The following is a 27,689-nucleotide window of genomic DNA, read 5'->3' as shown; positions in this document are numbered from 1 at the left end:
GAGACACACAGAGACACACAGAGACCCACAGAGACCCACAGAGACACATAGAGATACACAGAGACACACAGAGACACACAGAGACCCATAGAGATACACACCCACAGAGACCCACAGAGACACACAGAGACACACAGAGACACACAGAGACACACAGAGACCCACAGAGACCCACAGAGACCCACAGAGACACACAGAGACACACAGAGACCCATAGAGATACACACCCACAGAGACCCACAGAGACCCACAGAGACCCACAGAGACACACAGAGACACACAGAGACCCACAGAGACACACAGAGACCCACAGAGACCCACAGAGACACACAGAGACCCACAGAGACCCACAGAGACCCACAGAGACACACAGAGACCCACAGAGACCCACAGAGACACATAGAGACCCACAGAGACCCACAGAGACACACAGAGACACACAGAGACCCACAGAGATACACAGAGACCCATAGAGATACACAGAAACCCACAGAGATACACAGAGACCCATAGAGATACACAGAGACCCATAGAGATACACAGAAACCCACAGAGATACACAGAGACCCATAGAGATACACAGAGACCCACAGAGACCCACAGAGACCCACAGAGACCCACAGAGACCCACACCGACCCACACCGACCCACAGAGACCCACAGAGACCCACAGAGACCCACAGAGACACACAGAGACACACAGAGACACACAGAGATACACAGAGATACACACAGAGACACACAGAGACACACAGAGATACACACAGAGATACACACAGAGATACACACAGAGATACACACAGAGATACACACAGAGATACACACAGAGATACACACAGAGATACACACAGAGACCCACACAGAGACCCACAGAGATACACAGAGACCCAAACTAAACTATGTTGATGTTTACCAGGTATGACCCCACTGAACGGCTGTGTGGATCTTTGTTCAGACACGCCACCTGCCCATCGCACAGAGATAGCGCCTCAATCAAGTGGCTCATGTCACCATCACCGTGTGGGTATTTACAGCAGCACCCAGATGCCCTACACGCGTAGAGACGTTGATTCAAAATGTGGAGGGGGAGGTAGCTAACGCCTCTTCACAGAGAGAGTGACGCAGACTCTAAATACACAGCAGCAGCAGCGAGGCATCGTCAAGGTCTGGGATCGAACCCACAAACTCCTGCATACCAGGCGAGGTTGCTAACACCTCCCTATCCACCGCGGCTAGGGAATGCCCTGTGCCGAGTTGTGAGTGGGGTGAGCGTGCGAGTGGGGTGGTGAGCGTGCTAGTGGGTGGTGAGCGTACGAGTGGGTGGTGAGCGTACGAGTGGGTGGTGAGCGTACGAGTGGGTGGTGAGCGTACGAGTGGGTGGTGAGCGTACGAGTGGGTGGTGAGCGTATTAGTAAGCGAGTGGTGAGTGGTGGAGTGAGTGTATTAGTGAGTGAGTGTATGAAAGAGTGAGTGTATGAGTGAGTGAGTGTATTAGTGAGTGAGTGAGCGAGTGGTGTATGAGTGGTGTAAGAGTGAGTGTGTGAGTAAGTGAGTGTGTGAGTAAGTGAGTGTGAGTGTGTGAGTGAGTGAGCGAGTGTGTGAGTGAGTGAGTGTGTGAGTGAGTGTGTGCGTGAGTGTGTGCGTGAGTGAGTGCGTGTGTGAGTGAGTGCGTGTATTAGTGAGTGGTGAGTGAGTGTATTAGTGAGTGAGTGTATTAGTGAGTGTGTGAGTGTATTAGTGATTGAGTGAGTGAGTGTATTAGTGATTGAGTGGTGAGTGTATTAGTGATTGAGTGGTGAGTGTATTAGTGAGTGTATGAGTGAGTGTATGAGTGAGTGTGTGTGAGTGTATGAGTGAGTGTATGAGTGAATAAGTGTATGAGTGAGTGAATGAGTGTATGACTGAGTGAGTGTATGAGTGAGTGTGTTAGTAAGTGAATTGTGTAAGTGAGTGAGTGTATTAGTGAGTGTATTAGTGATTGAGTGTATGAGTGAGTGTATGAGTGAATGAGTGTATGAGTGAATGAGTGTATGAGTGAATGAGTGTATGACTGAGTGAGTGTATGAGTGAGTGTGTTAGTAAGTGAATTGTGTAAGTGAGTGAGTGTATTAGTGAGTGCGTGTATTAGTGCGTGTATTAGTGAGTGTATGAGTGAGTGTATTAGTGAGTGAATGTATGAGTGAGTGTATTAGTGATTGAGTGAGTGTATTAGTGATTGAGTGAGTGTATTAGTGAGTGTATTAGTGATTGAGTGGTGAGTGAGTGTATTAGTGAGTGTATGAGTTAGTGTATTAGTGTATGAGTAAGTGAGTGTGTTAGTGAGTGTTAGTGAGTGTGTGTTAGTGAGTGTATTAGTATATGAGTGAGTGAGTGTGTTAGTGAGTGAGTGTTAGTGAGTGTGTGTTAGTGAGTGTATTAGTATATGAGTGAGTGAGTGTGTTAGTGAGTGAGTGTGAGTGAGTGTGAGTGAGTGTGTATTAGTGAGTGTATTAGTGAGTGAGTGTAAGTGAGTATTAGTGAGTGTGTAAGTGTGAGTGAGTGTGTGTGAGTGTATTAGTGTGTATTAGTGAGTGTGTAAGTGAGTATTAGTGAGTATTAGTGAGTGTGTAAGTGTGTGAGTGAGTGAGTGTGAGAGTGTGTAAGTGTGAGTGAGTGTGTGTGAGTGAGTGTATTAGTGAGTATTAGTGAGTGTGTAAGTGAGTGAGTGAGAGTGAGTGAGTGTATTAGTGAGTATCAGTGAGTGTGTAAGTGAGTGAGTGAGAGTGAGTGAGTGTATTAGTGAGTATTAGTGAGTGTGTGAGTGAGCGTGAGTGAGTGTATTAGTGAGTATTAGTGAGTGTGTATTAGTGAGTATTAGTGAGTGTATTAGTGAGTGAGTGTAAGTGAGTATTAGTGAGTGTGTAAGTGTGAGTGAGTGTGTGTGAGTGTATTAGTGTGTATTAGTGAGTGTGTAAGTGAGTATTAGTGAGTGTGTAAGTGAGTATTAGTGAGTATTAGTGAGTGTGTAAGTGTGTGAGTGAGTGAGTGTGATGTTGACCCCGGCCCTGTGTTGCCCCCCTCTTTTCTTTTTTTTGCCGCTATCGTCGTTGTTGAAGGCCCGAGGACTTGCGGCGGGAGTTTGGTCGCTATGGCCCCATCGTAGATGTGTACATTCCACTTGACTACTACACGCGGCGACCTCGCGGATTTGCTTACGTGCAATATCCTTTACCAGCAAGGCTTGCAATCACCGCCATCGCAGACCGGCAGCGCCAATCACCGCCATCATCATCATCATCATCGTAATCGTCATCATCATCATCATCATCGTAATCGTCATCGTCATCATCATCAGCCGCCGCCATTATCAACGCCAGCCGGCCACAGCCACCGCTGTCGGCACCGGCACCGCCGTAGGTCACAGCCACCGGCAATCGCGGTCACAGCCACCGGCAATCACGGTCACAGCCACCGGCAATCGCGGTCACAGCCACCGGCAATCGCGGTCACAGCCACCGGCAATCGCGGTCACAGCCACCGGCAATCGCGGTCACAGCCACCGGCAATCACGGTCACAGCCACCGGCATCGCCACGACTTATTATCGCTACACCACCACCACCGCAATCATCACCATCATCACCACCATCATCATCATCACCATCATCATCATCACCATCATCACCATCACCACCATCACCATGATCATCATGATCATCACCACCATCATCACCATCATCACCATCATCATCATCACCATCACCACCATCAACCACCATCATCACCATCATCACCATCATCATCACCATCATCACCATCATCATCACCATCACCACCATCACCACCACCATCATCATCATCACTATCATCATCACCACCATCACCATCATCACCACCATCATCACCATCACCACCATCATCACCATCACCACCATCATCACCATCATCACCATCATCACCACCACCATCATCACCATCACCACCATCATCACCATCACCACCATCACCACCATCATCACCATCATCATCACCACCATCATCACCATCATCATCACCACCATCACCATCATCATCACCATCATCATCACCACCATCATCACCACCATCATCACCATCACCATCATCACCATCATCACCATCATCATCACCACCACCATCACCGCAGCAGCAGCAACCGGCAGCCACATCCACCACTGCCGTCATCGCAGTTTTGCCGGAATCACCGCAACCATCGCCAACGCTGCCATCACCGCCGCGGTCACCATCATCACCGCCCCCACCATAATCGTCACCAGAATCATCGCCACCACCACCACCGTCGCCACCACCGCCGTAACCACCACCGTCACCACCACCGTCACCACCATCACCACCACCACCGCACCACCACCGTCACCACCATCACCACCACCACCGCACCACCACCGTCACCACCACCGTCACCACCATCACCACCACCACCGCACCACCACCGTCACCACCACCATCACCACCACCGTCACCATCACCGTCACCACCATCACCGTCACCACCACCACCGTCACCACCACCACCACCACCGTTACCACCACCACCTTCACCACCACCGTTACCACCACCACCTTCACCACCACCACCACCGTCACCACCGTTACCACCACCTTCACCACCACCACCGTCACCACCACCATCACCACCGTTACCACCGTCACCACCACCATCACCACCAACGTCACCACCTTCACCACCACCGTCACCACCACCACCATCACCACCGTGGGCAAGGGTTTGAGGTGGGGGTGGACTGGCAGCCTCGCGAGTTTGCCCATAACCACACACACGCACGCATGTACATACACACACGTACACGCACGCACGTACACACACACACACACACGTACACGCACGCACGTACACACACACACACACACGTACACACACACACGTACACACACATGCACGTGCACACGCACGTACACACACACACGTACACACACACGCACATACACGCACGCACGTACAGGCACGCACGTGCACACACACGTATACATGTACACACACACACACACACGTGCACACGTGCGCACACACACACGTACACACACACACGTACACACACACGCACGTACACGCACGTACACACACACGTACACACGGGGCTGGGGGATGAGGGGAGACGTTCCCCCGTTACCCCAGCAGGTGAGTGGGGGGAGGGTGTTGTGGAGCCGGGGTGACGTGTCTGTGTGTGTGTGTCTGTGTGTGTGTGTCTGTGTGTGTGTGTCTGTGTGTGTGTGTCTGTGTGTGTGTGTCTGTGTGTGTGTGTCTGTGTGTGTGTGTCTGTGTGTGTGTGTCTGTGTGTGTGTGTCTGTGTGTGTGTGTCTGTGTGTGTGTGTCTGTGTGTGTGTGTGTCTGTGTGTGTGTGTGTCTGTGTGTGTGTGTGCCTGTGTGTGTGTGTGTCTGTGTGTGTCTGTCTGTGTGTCTGTGTGTGTGTGTGTGTGTCTGTGTGTCTGTGTGTGTGTGTCTGTGTGTGTGTGTCTGTGTGTGTGTGTCTGTGTGTGTGTGTCTGTGTGTGTGTGTCTGTGTGTGTGTGTCTGTGTGTGTGTGTCTGTGTGTGTGTGTCTGTGTGTGTGTGTGTCTGTGTGTGTGTGTGTCTGTGTGTGTGTGTGCCTGTGTGTGTGTGTGTCTGTGTGTGTCTGTCTGTGTGTCTGTGTGTGTGTGTGTGTGTCTGTGTGTCTGTGTGTGTGTGTCTGTGTGTGTGTGTCTGTGTGTGTGTGTGTCTGTCTGTGTCTGTGTGTGTGTGTGTCTGTGTGTGTGTCTGTCTGTGTGTCTGTGTGTGTGTCTGTGTGTGTGTCTGTGTGTGTGTGTGTCTGTGTGTGTGTGTGTCTGTGTGTGTGTGTCTGTGTGTGTCTGTGTGTGTGTCTGTGTGTGTGTGTGTGTCTGTGTGTGTGTGTGTGTCTGTGTGTGTCTGTGTGTGTCTGTGTGTGTGTCTGTGTGTCTGTGTGTCTGTCTGTGTGTCTGTGTGTCTGTATGTGTGTCTGTGTGTCTGTATGTGTGTCTGTGTGTCTGTCTGTGTGTCTGTGTGTCTGTATGTGTGTCTGTGTGTCTGTCTGTGTGTCTGTGTGTGTGTCTGTCTGTCTGTGTGTGTCTGTCTGCGTGTCTCACCGCGTGGCGAGGGGATGCTTGGTGGAGAGCCCGAGGGGGGTGGGGGTTGGTGGGGGGCCCGAGGGGGTTGGTGGGGGGCCCGAGGGGGTTGGTGGGGGGCCCGAGGGGGTGGGGGTTTATTTTTGGGGGGGGGGGTAAACCCCCTTTGACTGCCGTTTGTGTCTCTGTTGTCCCAGATGGCTCCTCTGCGTAGCCCCCACCGAGTTTGTTGCAAACCAGGGGGGAGGGGCATGGAGCCCACGGGCCACTCGGCAGGGTTAGAGGGACGCTAACGCGGCAAGGTCAAAGGCCAAGGTGCCCCAAGCAAGGTCAAAGGTCAAAGTGCCCAAGCAAGGTCAAAGGCCAAGGTGCCAAGCGAGGCCAAGGTGCCCCAAGCGAGGCCAAGGTGCCCCAAGCAAGGTGAAAGGTCAAAGTGCCCAAGCAAGGTCAAAGGCCAAGGTGCCAAGCGAGGCCAAGGTGCCCCAAGCAAGGTCAAAGGTCAAAGTGCCCCAAGCAAGGTCAAAGGCCAAGGTGCCAAGCGAGGCCAAGGTGCCCCAAGCAAGGTCAAAGGCAAAGAGCCCCAAGCAAGGTCAAAGGCCAAGGTGCCCCAAGCAAGGTCAAAGGCCAAGGTGCCCCAAGCAAGGTCAAAGTGCCAAGCAAGGTCAAAGTAAAGTCCCCCAAGCAAGGTCACAGCAAAGTCCCCCAAGCAAGGTCAAGGCAGAGGCCCCAAGCAAGGTCAAAGCAAGGTCAAAGCAAGGTCAAAGCAAGGTCAAAGCAAGGTCAAAGCAAGGTCAAAGCAAGGTCAAAGCAAGGTCCCCCGCCTCCCCCGGCGTGTCTCAAGCAACGAGCAAAGCGCCAGGCAAGCGTCTTACATTGGTTTAGTTGCCACAGCCACAGCCACAGCTGCTGCTGGTGGTGGTGGTGGTGATGGTGGTGGTGGTGAGGGTGGTGGTGGTGGTGATGGTGGTGGTGATGGTGGTGATGGTGGTGGTGATGGTGGTGATGGTGGTGGTGGTGATGGTGGTGATGGTGGTGGTGGTGATGGTGGTGATGGTGGTGATGGTGGTGATGGTGGTGGTGATGGTGGTGATGGTGGTGGTGGTGATGGTGGTGATGGTGGTGGTGGTGATGGTGGTGATGGTGGTGATGGTGGTGATGGTGGTGATGGTGGTGGTGGTGGTGATGGTGGTGGTGATGGTGGTGGTGGTGATGGTGGTGGTGATGTCCCTGCCGATTGGCAAGGCTGTTGCCCTATCCACCCACGTGTCCACTCATACCCCACCCACACCCCCTCCCACCCACACCCCACCCACGTCCCCACCCCACCCACGCCCCACCCCACCCACGCCCCACCCCACCCACGCCCAACCCACGCCCAACCCCACTCACGCCCCACCCACGCCCCCACCCACGCCCAACCCACGCCCAACCCCACCCACGCCCCTCCCCACCCACGCCCCACCCACGCCCCCACCCCACCCATGCCCCACCCCACCCACGCCCAACCCCACCCACGCCCCACCCACGCCCCCACCCCACCCATGCCCCAGCCCACCCCCACCCCACCCACGCCCCTCCCCACCCCACCCACGCCCCACCCACGCCCCCTCCCCACCCACACCCCTCCCCACCCACGCCCCTCCCCACCCACGCCCCACCCCACACCCACCCCACGCCCCAACCCCACCCACGCCCCCTCCCATGAAGCCCAAAGAGCGAGGGGGGCGGTGGCTCTTGAGCGGAGTAGGAGGAGGAGGAGGAGCAGGAGCAGGAGGCGTGTGGGTGTGGGTGTGGACCCCCCGTGGCTCCCCTAGCGAGGTGGAGGAGGTTTGGGGGCGTGGGGAGAGGCGCCGAGTATCCTGCGGGGAATGAGCGGCACGGCCAACGCACCTGGGTAGAGGAGGAGGGGGAGGAGGAGGAGGAGGAGGGCGTTGGCGTGGTGAGCGATGAGTGGTGTGGATGCGGGGCGATGGGTGGCGGGTGTGGATTGGGGGGGGGTGACGCTGGCGAATGATGTGGTGACACTTAGAGGTGGGAGTGTTTTGGGGGGAAGCTGCAAGTGCCAGGCTGCTCCCCCCCCCCCCCCCCCCCCCCCCCCCCCGTCAACCAGGGGTGAGGTAGTGGTGGTGGTGGTTGTTCATGCCCCCACCGAAGATGCACGTCGGTGGAGGGATGCGGGCAAGGCCGGTGAGTCCGGATGCCTTCTATGGCTCCGTCGGGAGCTGGACCGCTACCGCCTGGATCTCTCTGTGGCATTCAGGAGGTCCGGTGGACCGGCTCTGGCTCCTGCCACCATGAGGGGTGGACAGTCCCTCTACTCGGGGCAGCAGACTGCCAAACAACAGGGTGTGTGGCTCTTCTTTTGAACAAAAGAATGAAGGGGGCGTGGGAGCGTTGGCGGTGAGGTGTGGGAAGCTGTGAGCCCCGGGCTACTTTGGGGCTCGCCTTCCCATCAACCGGAGGCGAGGAATGGTGGTCGTGGTTACTTATGCCCCCCACCGAAGACGAACATCCGTGGAGGGATGCAGGCAAGGCCGATGAGTCAGATGCCTTCTATGACCTCTCCTGTCACAGGTGCTGGCTAAAGTGGCCCCTTTGGGATAGAGTCATCTTGTTGTTGGGTGACTTCAATGCCCGAGTTGGTCATGACGCTGGCACCTGGCCTGGAGTGATTGGAAGGCAATGGGCCAGATCAGCTCAATAACAACGGCAGGAGGCTGCTAGATTTTTTGTGTGCGGCCAACACGCTGTTCCGGCATCGGCGCATCCACACAACATCGTGGATGCATGCCGGGTCCAAGCGAGAACATCTGCTGGACTACGTGTATGTATCAAATGTATGGTGGACTTAGTCTTGGTTCTTCCAGTAAAGTTACGTAGGAGGGGGAAATAATAAAATAATGAAAAATAAACCGATGAAATCGTCCCGACCTTTCGATTGCAACACACGCAGTCATCGGCGGGTGTGAGAAGCCACGGCGAGAGCGAGGAATTTGTTTTGGCTTTATTATTTCATTGACTCCCTTCCGCGCGGTGGTGACTTTACCGAAAGAACCAAGAATATGAATCCCTGCAGCCGCGAAAGATTTGAATCGAACTGTGGTGAACTTATTCTTAGTTCTTTCGGTAAAGTCACCACGTTGAAGGGAAACAGCAAAATAATAAAATATATATAAAACAATAAAAATTCTCACGACCGTTTGTGTTATGGTCGAAACGTCGTGATAATTTTTATTGTTTTATATATATTTTATTATTTTGTTGTTTCCCTTCAACGTGACTTTACCGAAAGAACTAAGAATATGCTGCTATTATACTTCTGTAATGCTCAGAACTAAGAATATGAATTACTGCAGTCACAAAAGCTTTAAATCAAAATTTATGGTGAACTTCTTAGGCAACATACGTAGTCAACCGTGGTAATCGGAGGTGCCGGGGGACTGACAGCTAAACGCACCAAGCAACGGATCGGCGGATGATGCTGGCCCCATGTACTTGACACCAGGACCTACCGTGGGAGCTGATCTGCCCACTGACCATCGGCTAGTCATCCGTAAGATGCGCCTGCCATTCTTCCGCTCCGGTGGTGGGTGTGCACCCAGGACCCCATTCCGACCTAAAGTGGGCCTGCTCTCAGTTATCTGATGAAAGTTGCAAGCGAGAATTTCATCATCGCTTGCGGCTGGGATTGGCATCGTCCCCGACGACTCCTGATGTCGATGGTAAATGGGCGAGGTTTAGAACTGTGATTCATGCAGCTGCAATGGCTGCTTTGAGTACGTGGTCCAGACCTCCCCAGAGACCCTGGCTGACAGAGGAGGTGTTCAGGATGGTTGAGAAAAAGCGACAGGCCCACTATCATCGGCTACAGTATCCCACGTCAGAGAATGAGGAGGCTTACCGCAGCCTTCGCTCGGAGGTTCGGAGAGCCGTGAGGCGCTGCAAGGATGGGTGGTGGTCGCGGGTTGCTGAGGAGATGGAGTCTGCCTCAGTGGCCCGTGATCACAAATCTCTATTTAACTCCATCAAAAAAGTTACCTGCAGCGCCACACCTATCACACCGTCGTTGGGGGAAAGAACGGTGATCTGATCTCTGACTTTTAGGAACAGGCCTGCACATGTGCTGAACATTTCTCCTTAAGATCTTGGGGGAGGGGAAACCCCTCAGCTCAGAAAACATCATGGGGCAAATTGGGGATGACCCTGCTGGGGCTGCCTTGTCTCAATTATTGGAAGAAGTCGCCCCCTGTGAGTGGCTGGCTGAGGTGCCATCTGTTGAGGAAGTACTGAAGGCGATCCGGAGACTTGAGACCAGGAAAGGCAGAGGGCAGAGACGATCTCCCAAGCGAAATGCTGAGGGAGGGTGGCGTTTGTGCACAGACTGCCCTATATGACATCACGACAACAGGCTGGGCCACTGGACGGGTTCCGCAGGATTGGAAGGATGCCCTGGTGGTCCCCCTCTTTAAGAAGGGCGACCGGGCAGACTGTAACAACCACAGGGGCGTCTCACGCCACAGTGTGTCCTGGGAAAAAGGTCTTATGATGAAGGTGGACATTGTAGTGCTGGGTGATGGAAGTGATGATCTGATGGTGGTGGTGGTAGTGATGGTGATGTGGTAGTTGTTGGTGTGGTGGTTGTTGCTATTGTTGCAGTGGTTGTGTGGGATGTGACCACCTCGGCATGCACTCCCTACCTCTTACCACCACCACCACCACAGCTGCTGCTGCTGCTACTCCTGCTGCTAACCATTGCTGCTTCCGCTGCCACCACTCCCGGTTCTCCACAATCGAGGTGTTTGGGGTTAGATGGCGGCGTCAAATCTCCCGCCGGCACTCGACAAGGCCAATCGCTAATGGGCTTGTCGCGTGAACAAAACGCGTGGCCAATTTGTGACTCGTACAGCACCAACCGGTTGTGTGTTAGGGAGTAAGCCCACTACGATATTGACAATTATAGTGCAGTATGTAGTGTATATAGTGTAGTAGTTTATAGTGTAGTGTATAGAGTAGTGTATAGTGTAGTGTGTGTATAGTAGTAAACTAGTACAGCACCAACCGGTTGTGTTAGAGAGTAAGCCCACTACGATATTGACAATTATAGTGCAGTATGTAGTGTGTATATAGTGTAGTAGTTTATAGTGTAGTGTATATAGTGTAGTGTATAGTGTAGTGTGTATATAGTAGTAAACTAGTACAGCACCAACCGGTTGTGTTAGAGAGTAAGTCCACTACGACATTGACAATTATAGTGCAGTACGTAGTGTGTATTTAGTGTAGTAGTTTATAGTGTAGTGTATAGAGTAGTGTATAGTGTAGTGTGTGTATAGTAGTAAACTAGTACAGCACCAACCGGTTGTGTTAGAGAGTAAGCCCACTACGATATTGACAATTATAGTGCAGTATGTAGTGTGTATATAGTGTAGTAGTTTATAGTGTAGTGTATATAGTGTAGTGTATAGTGTAGTGTGTATATAGTAGTAAACTAGTACAGCACCAACCGGTTGTGTTAGAGAGTAAGTCCACTACGACATTGACAATTATAGTGCAGTACGTAGTGTGTATTTAGTGTAGTAGTTTATAGTGTAGTGTATAGAGTAGTGTATAGTGTAGTGTGTGTATACAGTAGTATACTAGTACAGAACCAACCTTTTGTGTTAGAGAGTAAGCCCACTACGATATTGACAATTATAGTGCGGTATGTAGTGTGTATATAGTGTAGTAGTTTATAGAGTAGTGTATATAGTGTAGTAGTTTGTAGTGCGTATAGTGTAGTAAACTAGTACAACACTAACCGGTTGTGTGTTTTAGAGTGAACCCACTACGACATTGGCAATTATAGTGTAGTATGTGGTGTGTATAGTGTAGTAGTTTATAGTGTAGTGTGTGTATAGTGTAGTATGTAGTGTGTGTATAGTGTACTGTGTAGTGTGTGTATAGTGTAGTGTGTGTATAGTGTAGTATGTAGTGTGTGTATAGTGTAGTGTGTAGTGTGTGTGTATAGTGTAGTATGTGTATAGTGTACTGTGTAGTGTGTGTATAGTGTAGTATGTAGTGTGTGTATTGTGTAGTGTGTGTATAGTGTAGTATGTAGTGTGTGTATTGTGTAGTGTGTGTATAGTGTAGTATGTAGTGTGTGTATTGTGTAGTATGTAGTGTGTATAGTGTACTATGTAGTGTATATAGTGTAGTATGTGTATAGTGTAGTATGTAGTGTGTGTATAGTGTACTATGTAGTGTGTGTATAGTGTACTATGTAGTGTGTGTATAGTGTAGTATGTAGTGTGTGTATAGTGTAGTGTGTAGTGTGTGTATAGTGTAGTATGTAGTGTGTGTAGTGTGTGTATAGTGTACTATGTAGTGTGTGTATAGTGTAGTGTGTGTATAGTGTAGTATGTGTATAGTGTACTATGTAGTGTGTGTATAGTGTAGTGTGTAGTGTGTGTATAGTGTAGTGTGTGTATAGTGTACTATGTAGTGTGTGTATAGTGTAGTGTCTAGTGTGTGTATAGTGTAGTATGTAGTATATGTATAGTGTAGTATGTATAGTGTACTATGTAGTGTATATAGTGTAGTGTGTGTATAGTGTACTATGTAGTGTGTGTATAGTGTACTATGTAGTGTGTGTATTGTGTAGTGTGTGTATAGTGTAGTGTGTATAGTGTAGTATGTAGTGTGTGTATAGTGTACTATGTAGTGTATATAGTGTAGTATGTGTATAGTGTAGTATGTAGTGCTGATTGCTTTGTGTTTCCGTCGAAACGTCGTGAGAATTTTATCGTTTTACATTTTTATTTTTTTATTATTTCCCCATCTACGCGGCGGTGGCTTTACCCAAAGAACCAAGAATAATAATTTTATTGTTTTACAATAATTTAATTGTTTTATATATTTTTATTATTTTATTGTTTCCCTATCTACGTGGTGGTGACTTTACCCAAAGAACCAAGAATAATAATTTTATTGTTTTACAATAATTTAATTGTTTTATATATTTTTATTATTTTATTGTTTCCCTATCTACGTGGTGGTGACTTTACCCAAAGAACCAAGAATAATAATTTTATTGTTTTACAATAATTTAATTGTTTTATATATTTTTATTATTTTATTGTTTCCCTATCTACGTGGTGGTGACTTTACCGAAAGAACCAAGAATAATAATTTTATTGTTTTACAATAATTTTATTGTTTTATATTTTTATTACTTTATTATTTCCCTATCTACGTGGCGGTGGCTTTACCGAAAGAACCAACAACAATAATTTTATTGTTTTACAATAATTCAATACATTTTCACGTTATTTCATCGTTTCCCCGTCTACGCGGCGGCGACTTTGCCCAAAGACCCAAGGACGTGAGAATCCCCTGCAAAGTCACGAAAGCTTCGAAGTCCCAAATTTAATTCGATATCTTGCGACGTTTCTGCCGGGATTCACGGAGCAGTCCGGCCTTGACACGGAGGCAGCGGGAACGACTCCCCAACGCTGCGGGGTCCCCATCGAGGAGACCCGCGTCACGACACGTCCGGGCGACGTTTGGCGTTGCGAATCGGCGGGCTTTCATGGTAGCCCCGTGACTTTTAATTCGCCGGCGATTTTTTTTTTTTATTATTTAAAAAAAAAAAAAAAAATTGGCAATGGCAGAAAGCGGCGCGGCAGCGTCCGGGGGGCCCGATGGCCAGCGGCGTTCGGGAGGAATCCTCCCTCGCCGTTTCGGTTCTTGGAACTAGGCTTGGCGGGTTGGCGGGTTGGCGGGGTTGGCGGGGTTGGCGGGTTGGCGGGTTGGCGGGGTTGGCGGGTTGGCGGGTTGGCGGGTTGGCGGGTTGGCGGGTTGGCGGGGTTGGCGGGTTGGCGGGTTGGCGGGTTGGCGGGTTGGCGGGTTGGCGGGTTGGTGTCGTCACTTGCGAGGCGATGGCGTGCCGCGTGTTTTGATGCAGTGTAACGCAAAATAACGAAACCCCCGTGGGTAACGCCGCTCGTGGAGAAAAGGCGGCGGAGTGCCACTCTGTCGGCTGGTGCCGCCGCCGCTCCCGCCGCTCCCCATTGTACCGCTACCGCCACTGCTGCCGCTGTTGCTGCTGCTACCACCACTGCTGCTACTACTGCTGCTGCTACTGCTGCTACCGCTGTGGCTACCACTGCTACTACCACTGCTGCTACCACTGCTGCTGCTACTGCTGCTGCTACTGCTGCTACCGCTGTGGCTACCACTGCTGCTACCACTGCTGCTGCTGCTGCTCCCCATTGTACCGCTACCGCCACTGCCGCTGTTGCTGCTGCTACCACTGCTGCTACCACTGCTGCCACTACTGCTGCTACCGCTGTGGCTACCACTGCTGCTACCACTGCTGCTGCTGCTGCTGCTCTCCATTGTACTGCTACCACCACTGCCGCTGTTGCTGCTGCTACCACTGCTGCTACCACTGCTGCTACTACCGCTACTGCTGCTGTTGCCACTGCTACCGCTGTGGCTACCACTGCTGCCACTACTGCTGCTGCTGCTGCTCTCCATTGTACCGCTACCACCACTGCCGCTGTTGCTGCTACCACTGCTGCTACCACCACTGCCGCTGTTGCTGCTACCACTGCTGCTACTACCACTGCTGCTGCTACTGCTGCTGCTGCGCTACCGCTGCTACCACCACTGCTGCCGCTGCTGCTGCTCCTGCTGCTCCCCATTGTACCGCTACCGCCACTGCCGCTGTTGCTGCTACTACCACTGCTGCTACCACTGCTGCTACTACCACTACTACCACTGCTGTTACCACTGCTACCGCTGTGGCTACCACTGCTGCCACTACTGCTGCTGCTGCTGCTACCACTGCTGCTACTACCACTGCTGCTGTTACCACTGCTACCACTGCTGCTGCTACTGCTGCTGCTACCGCTGCTACTACCACTGCTGCTACTGTTGCTACTGCTACTACCACTGCTGCTACTACCACTGCTGCTGTTACCACTGCTGCTACTACCACTGCTACCAGTGCTACTACTACTGCTGCTACCACTGCTGCTACTGCTGCTACTGCTACTGCCACTGCTACTACCACTGCTACTGCTGCTACTGCTACTACCGACGCTGCTGCTACTACCACTGCTACTACCACTGCTACTACCACTGCTGCTACTGCTACTACCGCCGCTGCTGCTACTACCACTGCTACTACCACTGCTACTACCACTGCTACTACCACTGCTGCTACTGCTACTACCGCCGCTGCTGCTACTACCACTGCTACTACCACTGCTACTACCACTGCTACTACCACTGCTACTACCACTGCTGCTACTGCTACTACCGCCGCTGCTGCTACTACCACTGCTACTACCACTGCTACTACCACTGCTACTACCGACGCTGCTGCTACTACCACTGCTACTACCACTGCTACTACCACTGCTACTACCACTGCTACTACCACTGCTACTACCACTGCTACTACCACTGCTACTACCGCCACCACCACTGCTGCCACCCACTGTTGCTGCTGCTGTTGTTGTTGTTGCCGGCAAAGTGAGGTTGTCCTTAACGGCGAGGCCCCAGGTTTGAGGATGTCCGTGACGCCGAGGACGCCATGTACAACCTGGACCGCAAGTGGGTGTGTGGGCGGCAGATCGAGATCCAGTTCGCTGAGGGGGACCGCAAGAGTGAGTTATCACGGTGGTGGTGTGGTGGTGGTGGGTGGTGGTGAGTGGTGGTGTGGTGGTGGTGAGTGGTGGTGGTGGTGGGTGGTTGGTGGTGGTGTGGTGGTGGTGAGTGGTGGGTGGTGGTGGTGAGTGGTGAGTGGTGGTGGTGAGTGGTGGTGGGTGGTGGTGGTGAGTGGTGAGTGGTGGTGAGTGGTGTGGTGATGGTGGTGGGTGGTGGTGGTGAGTGGTGTGGTGGTGAGTGGTGTGGTGGTGAGTGGTGAGTGGTGTGGTGGTGGTGGTGGGTGGTGGTGTGGTGGTGGTGAGTGGTGGGTGGTGGTGGTGGTGAGTGGTGGTGGTGGTGAGTGGTGGTGTGGTGGTGGTGGTGGTGAGTGGTGGTGGTGAGTGGTGAGTGGTGGGTGGTGGTGGTGTGGTGGTGGTGTGGTGGTGGTGGTGGTGAGTGGTGGTGGTGAGTGGTGGTGGTGTGGTGGTGGTGAGTGGTGGTGAGTGGTGGGTGGTGGTGGTGGTGGTGGTGAGGTGGTGGTGGTGAGTGGTGTGGTGGTGAGTGGTGGGTGGTGGTGGTGGTGAGTGGTGGGTGGTGGTGGTGAGTGGTGAGTGGTGTGGTGGTGGTGGTGAGTGGTGGTGGGTGGTGGTGGTGGTGGTGAGTGGTGGTGAGTGGTGAGTGGTGGTGAGTGTTGTGGTGGTGGTGTTGGTGGTGTGGTGGTGGTGATGGTGAGTGGTGGTGAGTGGTGGGTGGTGGTGGTGGTGAGTGGTGAGTGGGTGGTGGTGGTGAGTGGTGGGTGGTGGTGGTGTGGTGGTGATGGTGGTGGTGAGTGGTGTGAGTGGTGTGGTGGTGGTGAGTGGTGGTGAGTGGTGGTGATGGTGGTGAGTGGTGGGTGGTGGTGGTGGTGTGGTGGTGGTGAGTGGTGTGGTGGTGGTGGTGGTGGTGAGTGGTGGTGGTGGTGAGTGGTGGTGGTGAGTGGTGGTGGTGAGTGGTGGTGAGTGGTGCTGTGGTGGTGGTGGTGGTGGTGGGTGGTGGTGGGTGGTGGTGTGGTGGTGGTGTGGTGGTGGTGAGGTGGTGGTGAGGTGGTGGTGAGTGGTGGTGGTGGTGGTGGTGGTGAGTGGTGGTGGTGGTGAGTGGTGGGTGGTGGTGAGTGGTGGGTGGTGGTGGTGGTGAGTGGTGGTGAGTGGTGGTGGTGGTGGTGTTGGTGGTGGTGTGAGGGTGGGTGGTGGTGGTGAGTGGTGGTGAGTGGTGGTGGTGGTGGTGGTGTGGTGGTGGTTGGTGGTGTTGGTGGTGGGGAGTTTTTGGTGAGTGGTGTGGGTGAGTGGTGGTGGTGTGGTGGAGCTATTTATTAGTCAGCAACGGAGTGGTGGGTGGTGGTGGTGAGTGGTGAGTGGTGTGGTGGTGGTGGTGGTGTGGTGGTGGTGAGTGGTGAGTGGTGGTGAGTGGTGGTGGTGTGGTGGTGGTGAGTGGTGAGTGGTGTGGTGGTGGTGGTGGGTGGTGGTGGTGGTGGGGTGGTGGTGGTGAGTGGTGGGTGGTGGGTGGTGGTGGTGAGTGGTGGGTGGTGGGTGGTGGTGGTGTGGTGGTGGTGGTGGTGGGTGGTGGTGGTGGTGGTGGTGGTGAGTGGTGGTGGTGGTGGTGAGTGGTGGTGGTGAGTGGTGAGTGGTGGTGGTGAGTGGTGGGTGGTGGTGGTGGTGGGGGTGGTGGTGTGGTGGTGGTGGTGTAGTGGTGGTGGTGGTGGTGAGTTGTGGGTGGTGGTGGTGGTGGGTGGTGAGTGGTGGTGTGGTGGTGAGTGGTGGTGGTGAGTGGTTAGTGTTGTGGTGGTGTGGTGAGTGGTGGTGGTGAGTGGTGGTGGTGAGTGGTGTGAGTGGTGGTGTGGTGGTGAGTGGTGGTGAGTGGTGGTGGTGAGTGGTGGGTGGTGGTGAGTGGTGGTGGTGGTGAGTGGTGGGTGGTGGTGGTGGGGGGTGGTGGTGAGTGGTGTGGTGGTGGTGGTGATGATGGTGAGTGGTGAGTTGTGGTGGTGGTGGTGAGTGGTGGGTGGTGGTGAGTGGTGGGTGGTGGTGGTGAGTGGTGGGTGGTGGTGGTGAGTGGTGGGTGGGTGGTGGTGTGGTGGGTGGTGGTGTGGTGGTGATGGTGGTGAGTGGTGGTGTGGTGGGTGGTGGTGGTGGTGGTGGTGAGTGGTGGTGGTGGTGGTGAGTGGTGGTGGTGGTGGTGGTGGTGAGTGGTGGTGGTGAGTGGTGGTGGTGGTGGTGAGTGGTGGTGTGGTGGTGGTGGTGAGTGGTGTGGTGGTGGTGTGGTGGTGGTGGTGTGGTGGTGAGTGGTGGGTGGTGGTGTGGTGGTGGTGGTGGTGGTGGTGGTGTGGTGGTGAGTGGTGTGGTGGTGGTGGTGAGTGGTGGGTGGTGGTGTGGTGGTGGTGGTGATGGTGGTGGTGGTGTGGTGGTGAGTGGTGTGGTGGTGTGGTGGTGGTGGGTGGTGGGTGGTGGTGGTGGTGGGTGGTGGTGGTAGTGGTAGTGGTGGTGAGTGGTTAGTGTTGTGGTGAGTGCTTAGTGTGGTGATTGTGGTGGTGTGCGTGTGTGTGCGTGTCTTTGTGTGTATCTGTGTGCGTGTGTGTGCGTGTCTTTGTGTGTATCTGTGTGCGTGTCTTTGTGTGTATCTGTGTGCGTGTCTTTGTGTGTATCTGTGTGCGTGTGTGTGTGTGTCTTTGTGTGTATCTGTGTGTGTGCATGCGTGCGTGTCTATATGTGTGTCTGTGTATGTGTGTGTCTGTGTATCTGTGTGTGTGTGTATCTATGTGTGTCTATCTGTGTATCTATCTGTGTGTGTATCTGTGTGTGTCTATGTCTGTGTCTATGTCTGTGTATCTCTGTGTGTGTATCTGTGTGTGTAGCTGTGTGTGTGCATGCGTGTGTATGTGTATCTGTCTGTGTATCTGTGTGTGTATCTATCTATGTGTGTGTGTATCTATGTGTGTGTGTGTGTGTATCTATGTGTGTGTGTGTGTATCTATGTGTGTGTGTATCTGTGTATCTATGTGTGTGTGTATCTCTGTATCTCTGTGTATGTATGTGTATGTATGTATCTCTGTGTGTATCTCTCTGTGTGTATCTGTGTGTGTGTATCTCTGTATCTCTGCGTGTGTGTATCTGTGGGTGTATATCTGTGTCTCTGTGTGTGTATCTGTGTGTGTGTCTGTGTGTGTGTGTGTCTCTCTGTGTATCTGTATGTGTGTGTATCTCTGCGTGTGTGTATCTCTGCGTCTCTGTGTGTGTCTCTCTGTATGTATCTGTATGTGTGTGTATCTCTGCGTGTGTATCTCTGCGTGTGTATCTCTATGTATCTCTGCGTGTGTGTCTCTGCACGTGTCTCTCTCTGTATGTATCTGTATGTGTATGTATGTGTGTGTATCTATCTGTATGTATGTGTCTCTGCGTGTGTCTCTGTGTGTGTCTCTGTGTGTATCTCTGTGTGTATCTCTGTGTGTATCTATCTGTATGTGTCTCTGTATCTATCTGTATGTGTCTCCGTGTGTGTATCTCTGTATGTATCTCTGTGTGTATCTCTGTGTGTATCTCTGTATGTATCTCTGTGTGTCTCTATCTATCTCTGTATGTATCTCTGTATGTATCTCTGCATGCATCCCTGCGTGTGTCTCTGTGTATGTATCTGTATGTATCTCTGTGTGTGTCTCTGTGTGTGTCTCTGTGTGTGTATGTATGTGTGTGTATCTGTATCTGTATGTATCTCTGTATGCATCTCTGTGTGTATGCATCTCTGTGTGCATGTATCCCTGCGTGTGTCTCTGTATGTATCTATCTGTGTGTCTCTCTGTATCTATCTGTGTGTGTATCTCTGTATGTATCACTATGTATGCATCTCTGTGTGTATCTCTGTGTGTATCTCTGTGTGTATCTCTGTATGTATCACTATGTATGCATCTCTGCGTGTATCTCTGCGTGTATCTCTGTGTGTATCTCTGCGTGTATCTCTGCGTGTATCTCTGTGTATCTCTGCGTGTATCTCTGCGTGTATCTCTGTGTGTATCTCTGTGTATCTCTGTGTGTATCTCTGTGTCTCTGTGTGTATCACTGTGTGTCTCTGTGTGTCTCTCTGTATCTATCTGTGTGTATCTATCTGTGTGTATCTATCTATGTGTCTCTCTGTGTGTCTCTGTGTGTGTCTCTGCGTGTGTCTCTGTGTGTATCTCTGTATCTCTGTGTGTGTCTCTGTGTGTATCTCTGTGTGTATCTCTGTATCTCTGTGTGTGTCTCTGTATCTATCTGTATGCGTGTCTCTCTATCTGTCTGTGTGTGTCTCTGTGTGTATCTCTCTGTGTGTCTGTGTGTCTCTGTGTGTATCTCTGTATCTATCTATCTGTGTGTCTCTGTGTGTATGTATCTCTGTGTGTCTCTCTGTGTGTCTCTGTGTGTCTCTGTGTGTCTCTGTGTCTCTGTGTGTATCTCTGTGTGTATCTCTCTGTGTGTATCTCTGTATCTCTGTATGTGTGTCTCTGTATCTGTCTCTGTGTGTGTCTCTGTATGTATCTCTCTGTATCTATCTATCTGTATGTGTGTCTCTCTGTATCTCTCTGTGTCTATCTATCTGTGTGTATCTCTCTGTGTGTCTGTGTGTGTGTGTCTCTGTGTGTATCTCTGTATCTATCTATCTGTGTGTCTCTGTGTGTATGTATCTCTGTGTGTCTCTCTGTGTGTCTCTGTGTGTCTCTGTCTCTGTGTGTCTCTGTGTGTATGTATCTATCTGTGTGTATCTCTGTGTGTATCTCTGTATCTCTGTATGTGTATCTCTGTATCTATCTATCTGTGTGTCTCTCTGTGTGTCTCTGTGTGTCTCTGTCTCTGTGTGTCTCTGTGTGTATGTATCTATCTGTGTGTATCTCTCTGTGTGTATCTCTGTATCTCTGTATGTGTGTCTCTGTATCTGTCTCTGTGTGTGTCTCTGTATGTGTCTCTCTGTATCTATCTATCTGTATGTGTGTCTCTCTGTATCTCTGTGTCTATCTATCTGTGTGTCTCTGTGTGTATGTATCTCTGTGTGTCTCTCTGTGTGTCTCTGTGTGTCTCTGTGTCTCTGTGTGTCTCTGTGTTTATCTCTCTGTGTGTATCTCTATCTCTGTATGTGTGTCTCTGTATCTGTCTCTGTGTGTGTCTCTGTATGTATCTCTCTGTATCTATCTATCTATCTGTATGTGTGTCTCTCTGTATCTCTCTGTGTCTATCTATCTGTGTGTATCTCTCTGTGTGTCTGTGTGTGTGTGTCTCTGTGTGTATCTCTGTATCTATCTATCTGTGTGTCTCTGTGTGTATGTATCTCTGTGTGTCTCTCTGTGTGTCTCTGTGTGTCTCTGTCTCTGTGTGTCTCTGTGTGTATGTATCTATCTGTGTGTATCTCTGTGTGTATCTCTGTATCTCTGTATGTGTGTCTCTGTATCTGTCTCTGTGTGTGTCTCTGTATGTATCTCTCTGTATCTATCTATCTGTATGTGTGTCTCTCTGTATCTCTCTGTGTCTATCTATCTGTGTGTCTCTGTGTGTATGTATCTCTGTGTGTGTCTCTGTGTGTCTCTCTGTATCTCTCTGTGTCTATCTATCTGTATGTGTGTCTCTCTGTATCTCTCTGTGTCTATCTATCTGTGTGTCTCCCTGTGCGTCTCTGTGTGTCTCTGTATCTGTATCTGTCTCTCTGTGTGTGTCTCTCTGTGTATGTATCACTGTATGTATCACTGTATGTATCTCTGTGTGTGTCTCTGTATGTATCTCTCTGTATCTATCTATCTGTCTGTATGTGTGTCTCTCTGTATCTCTCTGTGTCTATCTATCTGTATGTGTGTCTCTCTGTATCTCTCTGTGTCTATCTATCTGTATGTGTGTCTCTCTGTATCTCTCTGTGTCTATCTATCTGTGTGTCTCTGTGTGTATGTATCTCTGTGTGTCTCTCTGTGTGTCTCTGTGTGTCTCTGTGTCTCTGTGTGTCTCTGTGTGTATCTCTCTGTGTGTATCTCTGTATCTCTGTATGTGTGTCTCTGTATCTGTCTCTGTGTGTGTCTCTGTGTGTATCTCTGTGTGTATCTCTGTGTGTATCTTTGTGTCTATCTATCTGTGTGTATCTCTGTGTGTATCTCTGTGTGTATCTCTGTGTCTATCTATCTGTATGTGTGTCTCTCTGTATCTCTCTGTGTCTATCTATCTGTATGTGTGTCTCTCTGTATCTCTCTGTGTCTATCTATCTGTATGTGTGTCTCTCTGTATCTCTCTGTGTCTATCTATCTGTATGTGTGTCTCTCTGTATCTCTCTGTGTCTATCTATCTGTGTGTGTGTCTCTCTCTATCTCTCTGTGTCTATCTATCTGTATGTGTGTCTCTCTGTATCTCTCTGTGTCTATCTATCTGTATGTGTGTCTCTCTGTATCTCTCTGTGTCTATCTATCTGTATGTGTGTCTCTCTGTATCTCTCTGTGTCTATCTATCTATCTGTATGTGTGTCTCTCTGTATCTCTCTGTATCTATCTATCTATCTGTATGTGTGTCTCTCTGTATCTCTCTGTGTCTATCTATCTGTATGTGTGTCTCTCTGTATCTCTCTGTGTCTATCTATCTGTGTGTCTCTCTGTATCTATCTATCTGTCTGTATGTGTGTCTCTCTGTATCTCTCTGTGTCTATCTATCTGTGTGTCTCTGTGTGTATGTATCTCTGTGTGTCTCTCTGTGTGTCTCTGTGTGTATGTATCACTGTATGTATCACTGTATGTATCTCTGTGTGTGTCTCTGTATCTATCTATCTGTATCTCTCTGTGTCTATCTATCTGTGTGTCTCTGTATCTATCTCTCTGTATCTCTCTGTGTCTATCTCTCTGTGTGTCTCCCTGTGCGTGTGTCCCAGCCCCGAACCAGATGAAGACGAAGGAGCGGCGCCGCAGCTCCCCGCGCTACGACGACCGGCGGCGACGCTCGCGCTCACGCTCCTACTCACCACGGAGGCGCTCGCCACGCTCACCACGCTCACCACGCTCACCACGCTCACCACGCTCACCACGCTCACCGGCGCCGGCACCACGCAGGGAGCGCGGTGCCGGGGGACGCCGTCGCTCGTACTCGCCACGCAGGTGACACACTCGCACACTCACACTTATACACGTACATACACACATACACACACACATACACACATACACACATACACTCACACATACACACACACAGACACACACATACACACACACACTCACACACACTCACACACTCACACTTATACACGTACACTTATACACCACATACATACACATACACACTCACACTCACACTTATACACGTACATACACACATACACACACACATACACACATACACATACATACACACATACACACACACACACATACACACATACACATACATACACACATACACATACATACACATACATACACACACACACTCGCCACGCAGGTGACACACTCACACACATACACATACACTCACACATACACTCACTCACACACACACTTATACACATACACATACACTCACACATACACTTATACACTCACACATACACACATACACATACATACACACATACACATACATACACACATACACATACATACACATACATACACATACACACTCACACACTTATACACTCACACATACACTCACACATACACTCACACATACACTCACATACACATACACACATACACATACATACACACATACACTCACATACACATACACACATACACACAACAACAACAACAACAACCGCCATTCGCCACTAAGTGGCGGTGACGTCACCACGACGCTTGTGCCAGGCTATGTGCACCTTGAGGCCACGTGAAGTGTCGAACGCCCGCTGGCAGGAGGTCACGGGGCAGACCCAGGTGCCACGGGTCGACTGACTGAGATGACTGGCTGATGCACCACCTGTGCCCCCTACTGTGCCAACCTGCTGTGCTTTAGCCACCCGGCGCTCCGCTCGTTGTTCTGAGCGTCGCTCCTCCGCCCTCCGCTGTTGTTGGAGGGCGACTGCCTCCAACTGCCCAGAAGCATCCTTCACGAGCCTCCTCCACAGAGGCCGATCTTGACACCGCTGGTACCAGTCATCGGCAAGTCCACTCAGCTCCACGTCCTCCTGTACCACATCACTCCATCTCTTCTCTAGCCCGTGCCGCGCCCGCTTAGCCCCCTCGATCCGGCCTAAAAAAAGCTGTTTTGGCATGCGGTGGCTGGGCATGCGGGCTACATGACCCAGCCATCGCAGCCTTGCCTGCCGGAGGAGCTCACCGATGGGACCCTGCCCAGATCTTTCAAGGATTTGTGAGCTCCTCACACAATCCATTCTGGTTAAACCCAGGATGGATCGTAAGCAGGCCAGCCTAAATGTTTCTAACCGGCGAAGATGTTCCATTAGGGGGTTCCACGTTTCGCAAGCGTAGAGAAGGGAGGGAATGACCGTGGCCGAGAAGACCTGAAGCTTAGTGCGGAGCGACAGACCAGGTAGCTTCCACACAGCGTTACGCAACCGATGAAAAGATATTGCCGCTCGACTGATTCGGAGTGAGACCTCTGCTGTTAAACTGGAGCCAGTCATAAGCACACTGCCCAGGTATGGGAAACTCTCCACTCTCTCCACAACTGCCCCATCACCGATTGGGAGTTGTGGGGATGGAGTGTCCGATGGTACAAAATACCCAGGCAGGTGCTTAGTTTTGGTGGGGCTGATGGTAAGGCCCCATCTCTTAGTGGCACGCTCCAGTCTCAGCAGCAGCGTCTCCAACTCCTCCTCTGACTGAGCAGCTATTACCAAATCATCAGCATACATAATGTGGTTGAGCAATAGGGAGCCATCCCTTGACCGCACCCGGGCATCGATTAGCCTCCCATTATATCTGTACCATATGGAGATTCCCCCGATACAGCTATTGAAGGCTTCACGAACTACGTGGTCAAAATAGATGTTAAATAATGTGGGAGCCAGAGGACATCCCTGTCGCACCCCAAGGTGTACAGGGAATGACTCTGACTCCCGGCCACGTAGTTTTACCCGGGCCCGCTCACCATCATGAAGGTCCTTAATGATCGTGAGCAGAGGGTCAGGTACTCCAAAAGCACGAAGAACGACCCAGAGCCCAGGCCTACTGATGGTATCATAGGCCTTGACCAGGTCAATGAAGCAGAGATGTAGGTCTTGCTGGAATTTCCTACACCTCTGCTGTTGCAGACGGACAGAAAATATGGCATCTGTGCAGGACCGCCCTTTCCTGAAACCGCATTGGGGCTCCGCAAGCCTCTCCTCAGCGTGCCTGGCAAGGCGATGTTGAATAATCCTTGCCAGGACCTTTCCCGGCACACTGAGGAGTGAGATGCCTCTGTAGTTGTTACAGTCTGTGCGGTCCCCCTTCTTAAAAAGGGGGACCACCAGGGCATCCTTCCAATCCTGCGGAACCCGTCCAGTGGTCCAGACTGTTGTTATGATGTCATATAGGGCAGTCTGTGCACAAACTCCACCCTCCCTCAGCATTTCGCTTGGGAGATCATTTCTGCCCGCTGCCTTTCCTGGTCTCAGACTCCGGATCGCCCTCAGTACTTCCTCAACAGATGGCACTTCAGCCAGCCACTCACAGCGGGTGACTTCTTCCAATATTTGAGGCACCGCAGCCTCAGCAGGGTCATCCCCACTTTGTGCCACGATGTTTTCCTGGCTGAGGGATTTCCCCTCCCCCAGGACATCACAGAAATGCTCAGCAAATCTGCAAACCTGTTCCTGGGGGTCGGAGATTGGATCAACGTTTTTTCCCCTAATGATGGTAATAGGTGTGGCGCTGCAGGTTACTTTTTTGATGGAGTTAAATAGAGATTTGTGATCGCGGGCCACTGAGGCAGACTCCATCTCCTCAGCAATCCGCAACCACCACCCATCCTTGCAGCGCCTCACGGCTCTCCGAACCTCCGAGCAAAGGCTGCGGTACGCCTCCTCATTCTCTGACGTGGGATTCTGTAGCCGATGACAGTGGGCCTGTCGCTTTTTCTCAACCATCCTGAACACCTCCTCTGTCAGCCAGGGTCTCTGGGGAGGTCCAGACCGCGTACCCAAAGCAGCCATTGCAGCTGCATGAATCACAGTTCTAAACCTCGCCCATTTACCCTCAACATCAGGAGGAGTGGGGGACGATGCCAACCCCAGTCGCAGGCGATAATGAAATTCTCGTTTGCAACTTTCATCAGATAACTGAGTCCAGGCCACTTTAGGTTGGAATGGGGTCCTGGGTGTACACCCACCACCGGAGTGGAAGAATGGCAGGCGCATCTTACAGATGACTAGTCGATGGTCAGAGGGCAGATCAGCTCCACGGTAGGTCCTGTTGTCAAGGACATGGGCTCGCATCCGCTGGTCCGTCACTATGTAGTCCAGCTGATGTTCTTGCTTGGACCCGGCATGCATCCATGATGTTGTGTGGATGCGCCGATGCCGGAACAGCGTGTTGGTAATTACAAGCCCATGGGCTGCACAAAAATCTAGCTGCCTGCTACCGTTGTTATTGAGCTGATCCGGCCCATGCCCTCCAATCACTCCAGGCCAGGTGCCAGCATCATGACCAACTCGGGCATTGAAGTCACCCAACATGATGACTCTATCCCGAGGGGCCACTTTAGCCAGCACCTGTGACAGGAGGTCATAGAAGGCATCTGAGTCATCGGCTTTGCCTGCATCCCTCCACGGATGTTCATCTTCGGTGGGGGTATATGTAACCACGACCACCATTCCTCGCCTCCGGTTGATGGGAAGGCGAGCCCAAAGTAGCCTGGGGCTTACAGCTTCCCACACCTCACCGCCACGCTCCCACGCCCCCTTCATTCTTTTGTTCAAAAGAAGACCCACACCCTGTTGTTTAGCAGTCTGCTGCCCCGAGTAGAGGACTGTCCACCCCTCAAGGTGGCAGGAGCCAGAGCCGGTCCACCGGACCTCCTGAATGCCACAGAGATCCAGGCGGTACCGGTCCAGCTCCCGACAGAGGAGTGGCAGCCTCTCCTCTGCAGTGAGCGTTCGAACATTCCACGTGGCCACCCGTAGTGGCTTTTCGTTGTTTCTGGAGTAGCCCCGAGGGTAGGTATTCAATCTCCTGGCTCCGCCAATTGGGGTTTGGCCAGGAGACGTCATAGACGCCTGGCCCCCCGGGGCCTCCGGCACAAGCTTTTTAGTTACATATTTCAGTTTCATTCGTGGTTTCGTGGTAATTAATTGAAGGTGGAGGGGTTACCAGCCCCTCGCACCCGTCCAGAGCCCCCGTTTAGCCCCTGTGGTGGACACATATGCCATGAGGGGAGGAGCCAATCAAAATTGGATCTCCCCCCACAGCACTGTCCACGACAGAGTTGCCCGTCCGGCACCGCGTGGAGGTAGGGGGTTGTTTTGCCGGACACTCACACACACACACTCATACACATACACACTCATACATACACACATACATACATACACACATACACAACAACAACCGCCATTCACCACTAAGTGGCGGTGACGTCACCACGACGCTTGTGCCAGGCTATGTGCACCCTGAGGCCACGTGAAGTGTCGAACGCCCGCTGGCAGGAGGTCACGGGGAAGACCCAGGTGCCACGGGTCGACTGACTGAGATCACTGGCTGATGCACCACCTGTGCCCCCTACTGTGCCAACCTGCTGTGCTTTAGCCACCCGGCGCTCCACTCGTTGTTCTGAGCGTCGCTCCTCCGCCCTCCGTTGTTGTTGGAGGGCGACTGCCTTCAACTGCCCAGTAGCATCCTTCACGAGCCTCCTCCACAGAGGCCGATCTTGACACCGCTGGTACCGGTCATCGGCAAGTCCACTCAGCTCCACGTCCTCCTGTACCACATCACTCCTTCTCTTCTCTAGCCCGTGCCGCGCCCGCTTAGCCCCCTCAATCCGGCCGAACAAAAGCTGTTTC

General features: G+C 51.7%; 1 protein-coding gene across 2 annotated transcripts in view; it reads left to right on the top strand.

Moving 5' to 3' along the window:
• LOC116938249 (serine/arginine-rich splicing factor 12-like) overlaps nucleotides 1-27,689 on the top strand; it is a 50,029-nt gene that overhangs the window by 5,953 nt on the left and 16,387 nt on the right. For both annotated transcript variants that reach the window (XM_076058971.1, XM_076058972.1), the window contains exons 2-4: nucleotides 3,096-3,200; nucleotides 15,645-15,748; nucleotides 22,620-22,842. In XM_076058971.1, the coding sequence (XP_075915086.1) occupies nucleotides 3,096-3,200; nucleotides 15,645-15,748; nucleotides 22,620-22,842 (432 nt within the window). The remainder of the gene's footprint in view (nucleotides 1-3,095; nucleotides 3,201-15,644; nucleotides 15,749-22,619; nucleotides 22,843-27,689) is intronic.

The sequence above is a fragment of the Petromyzon marinus genome (genome assembly GCF_048934315.1).
Source record: "Petromyzon marinus isolate PM22_M1 ecotype Great Lakes invasive population chromosome 83 unlocalized genomic scaffold, UKy_Petmar_22M1.pri1.0 chr83_unloc.2, whole genome shotgun sequence".
NCBI lineage: Eukaryota > Metazoa > Chordata > Hyperoartia > Petromyzontiformes > Petromyzontidae > Petromyzon > Petromyzon marinus.
This window is presented reverse-complemented; position numbering and strand designations above follow the sequence as displayed.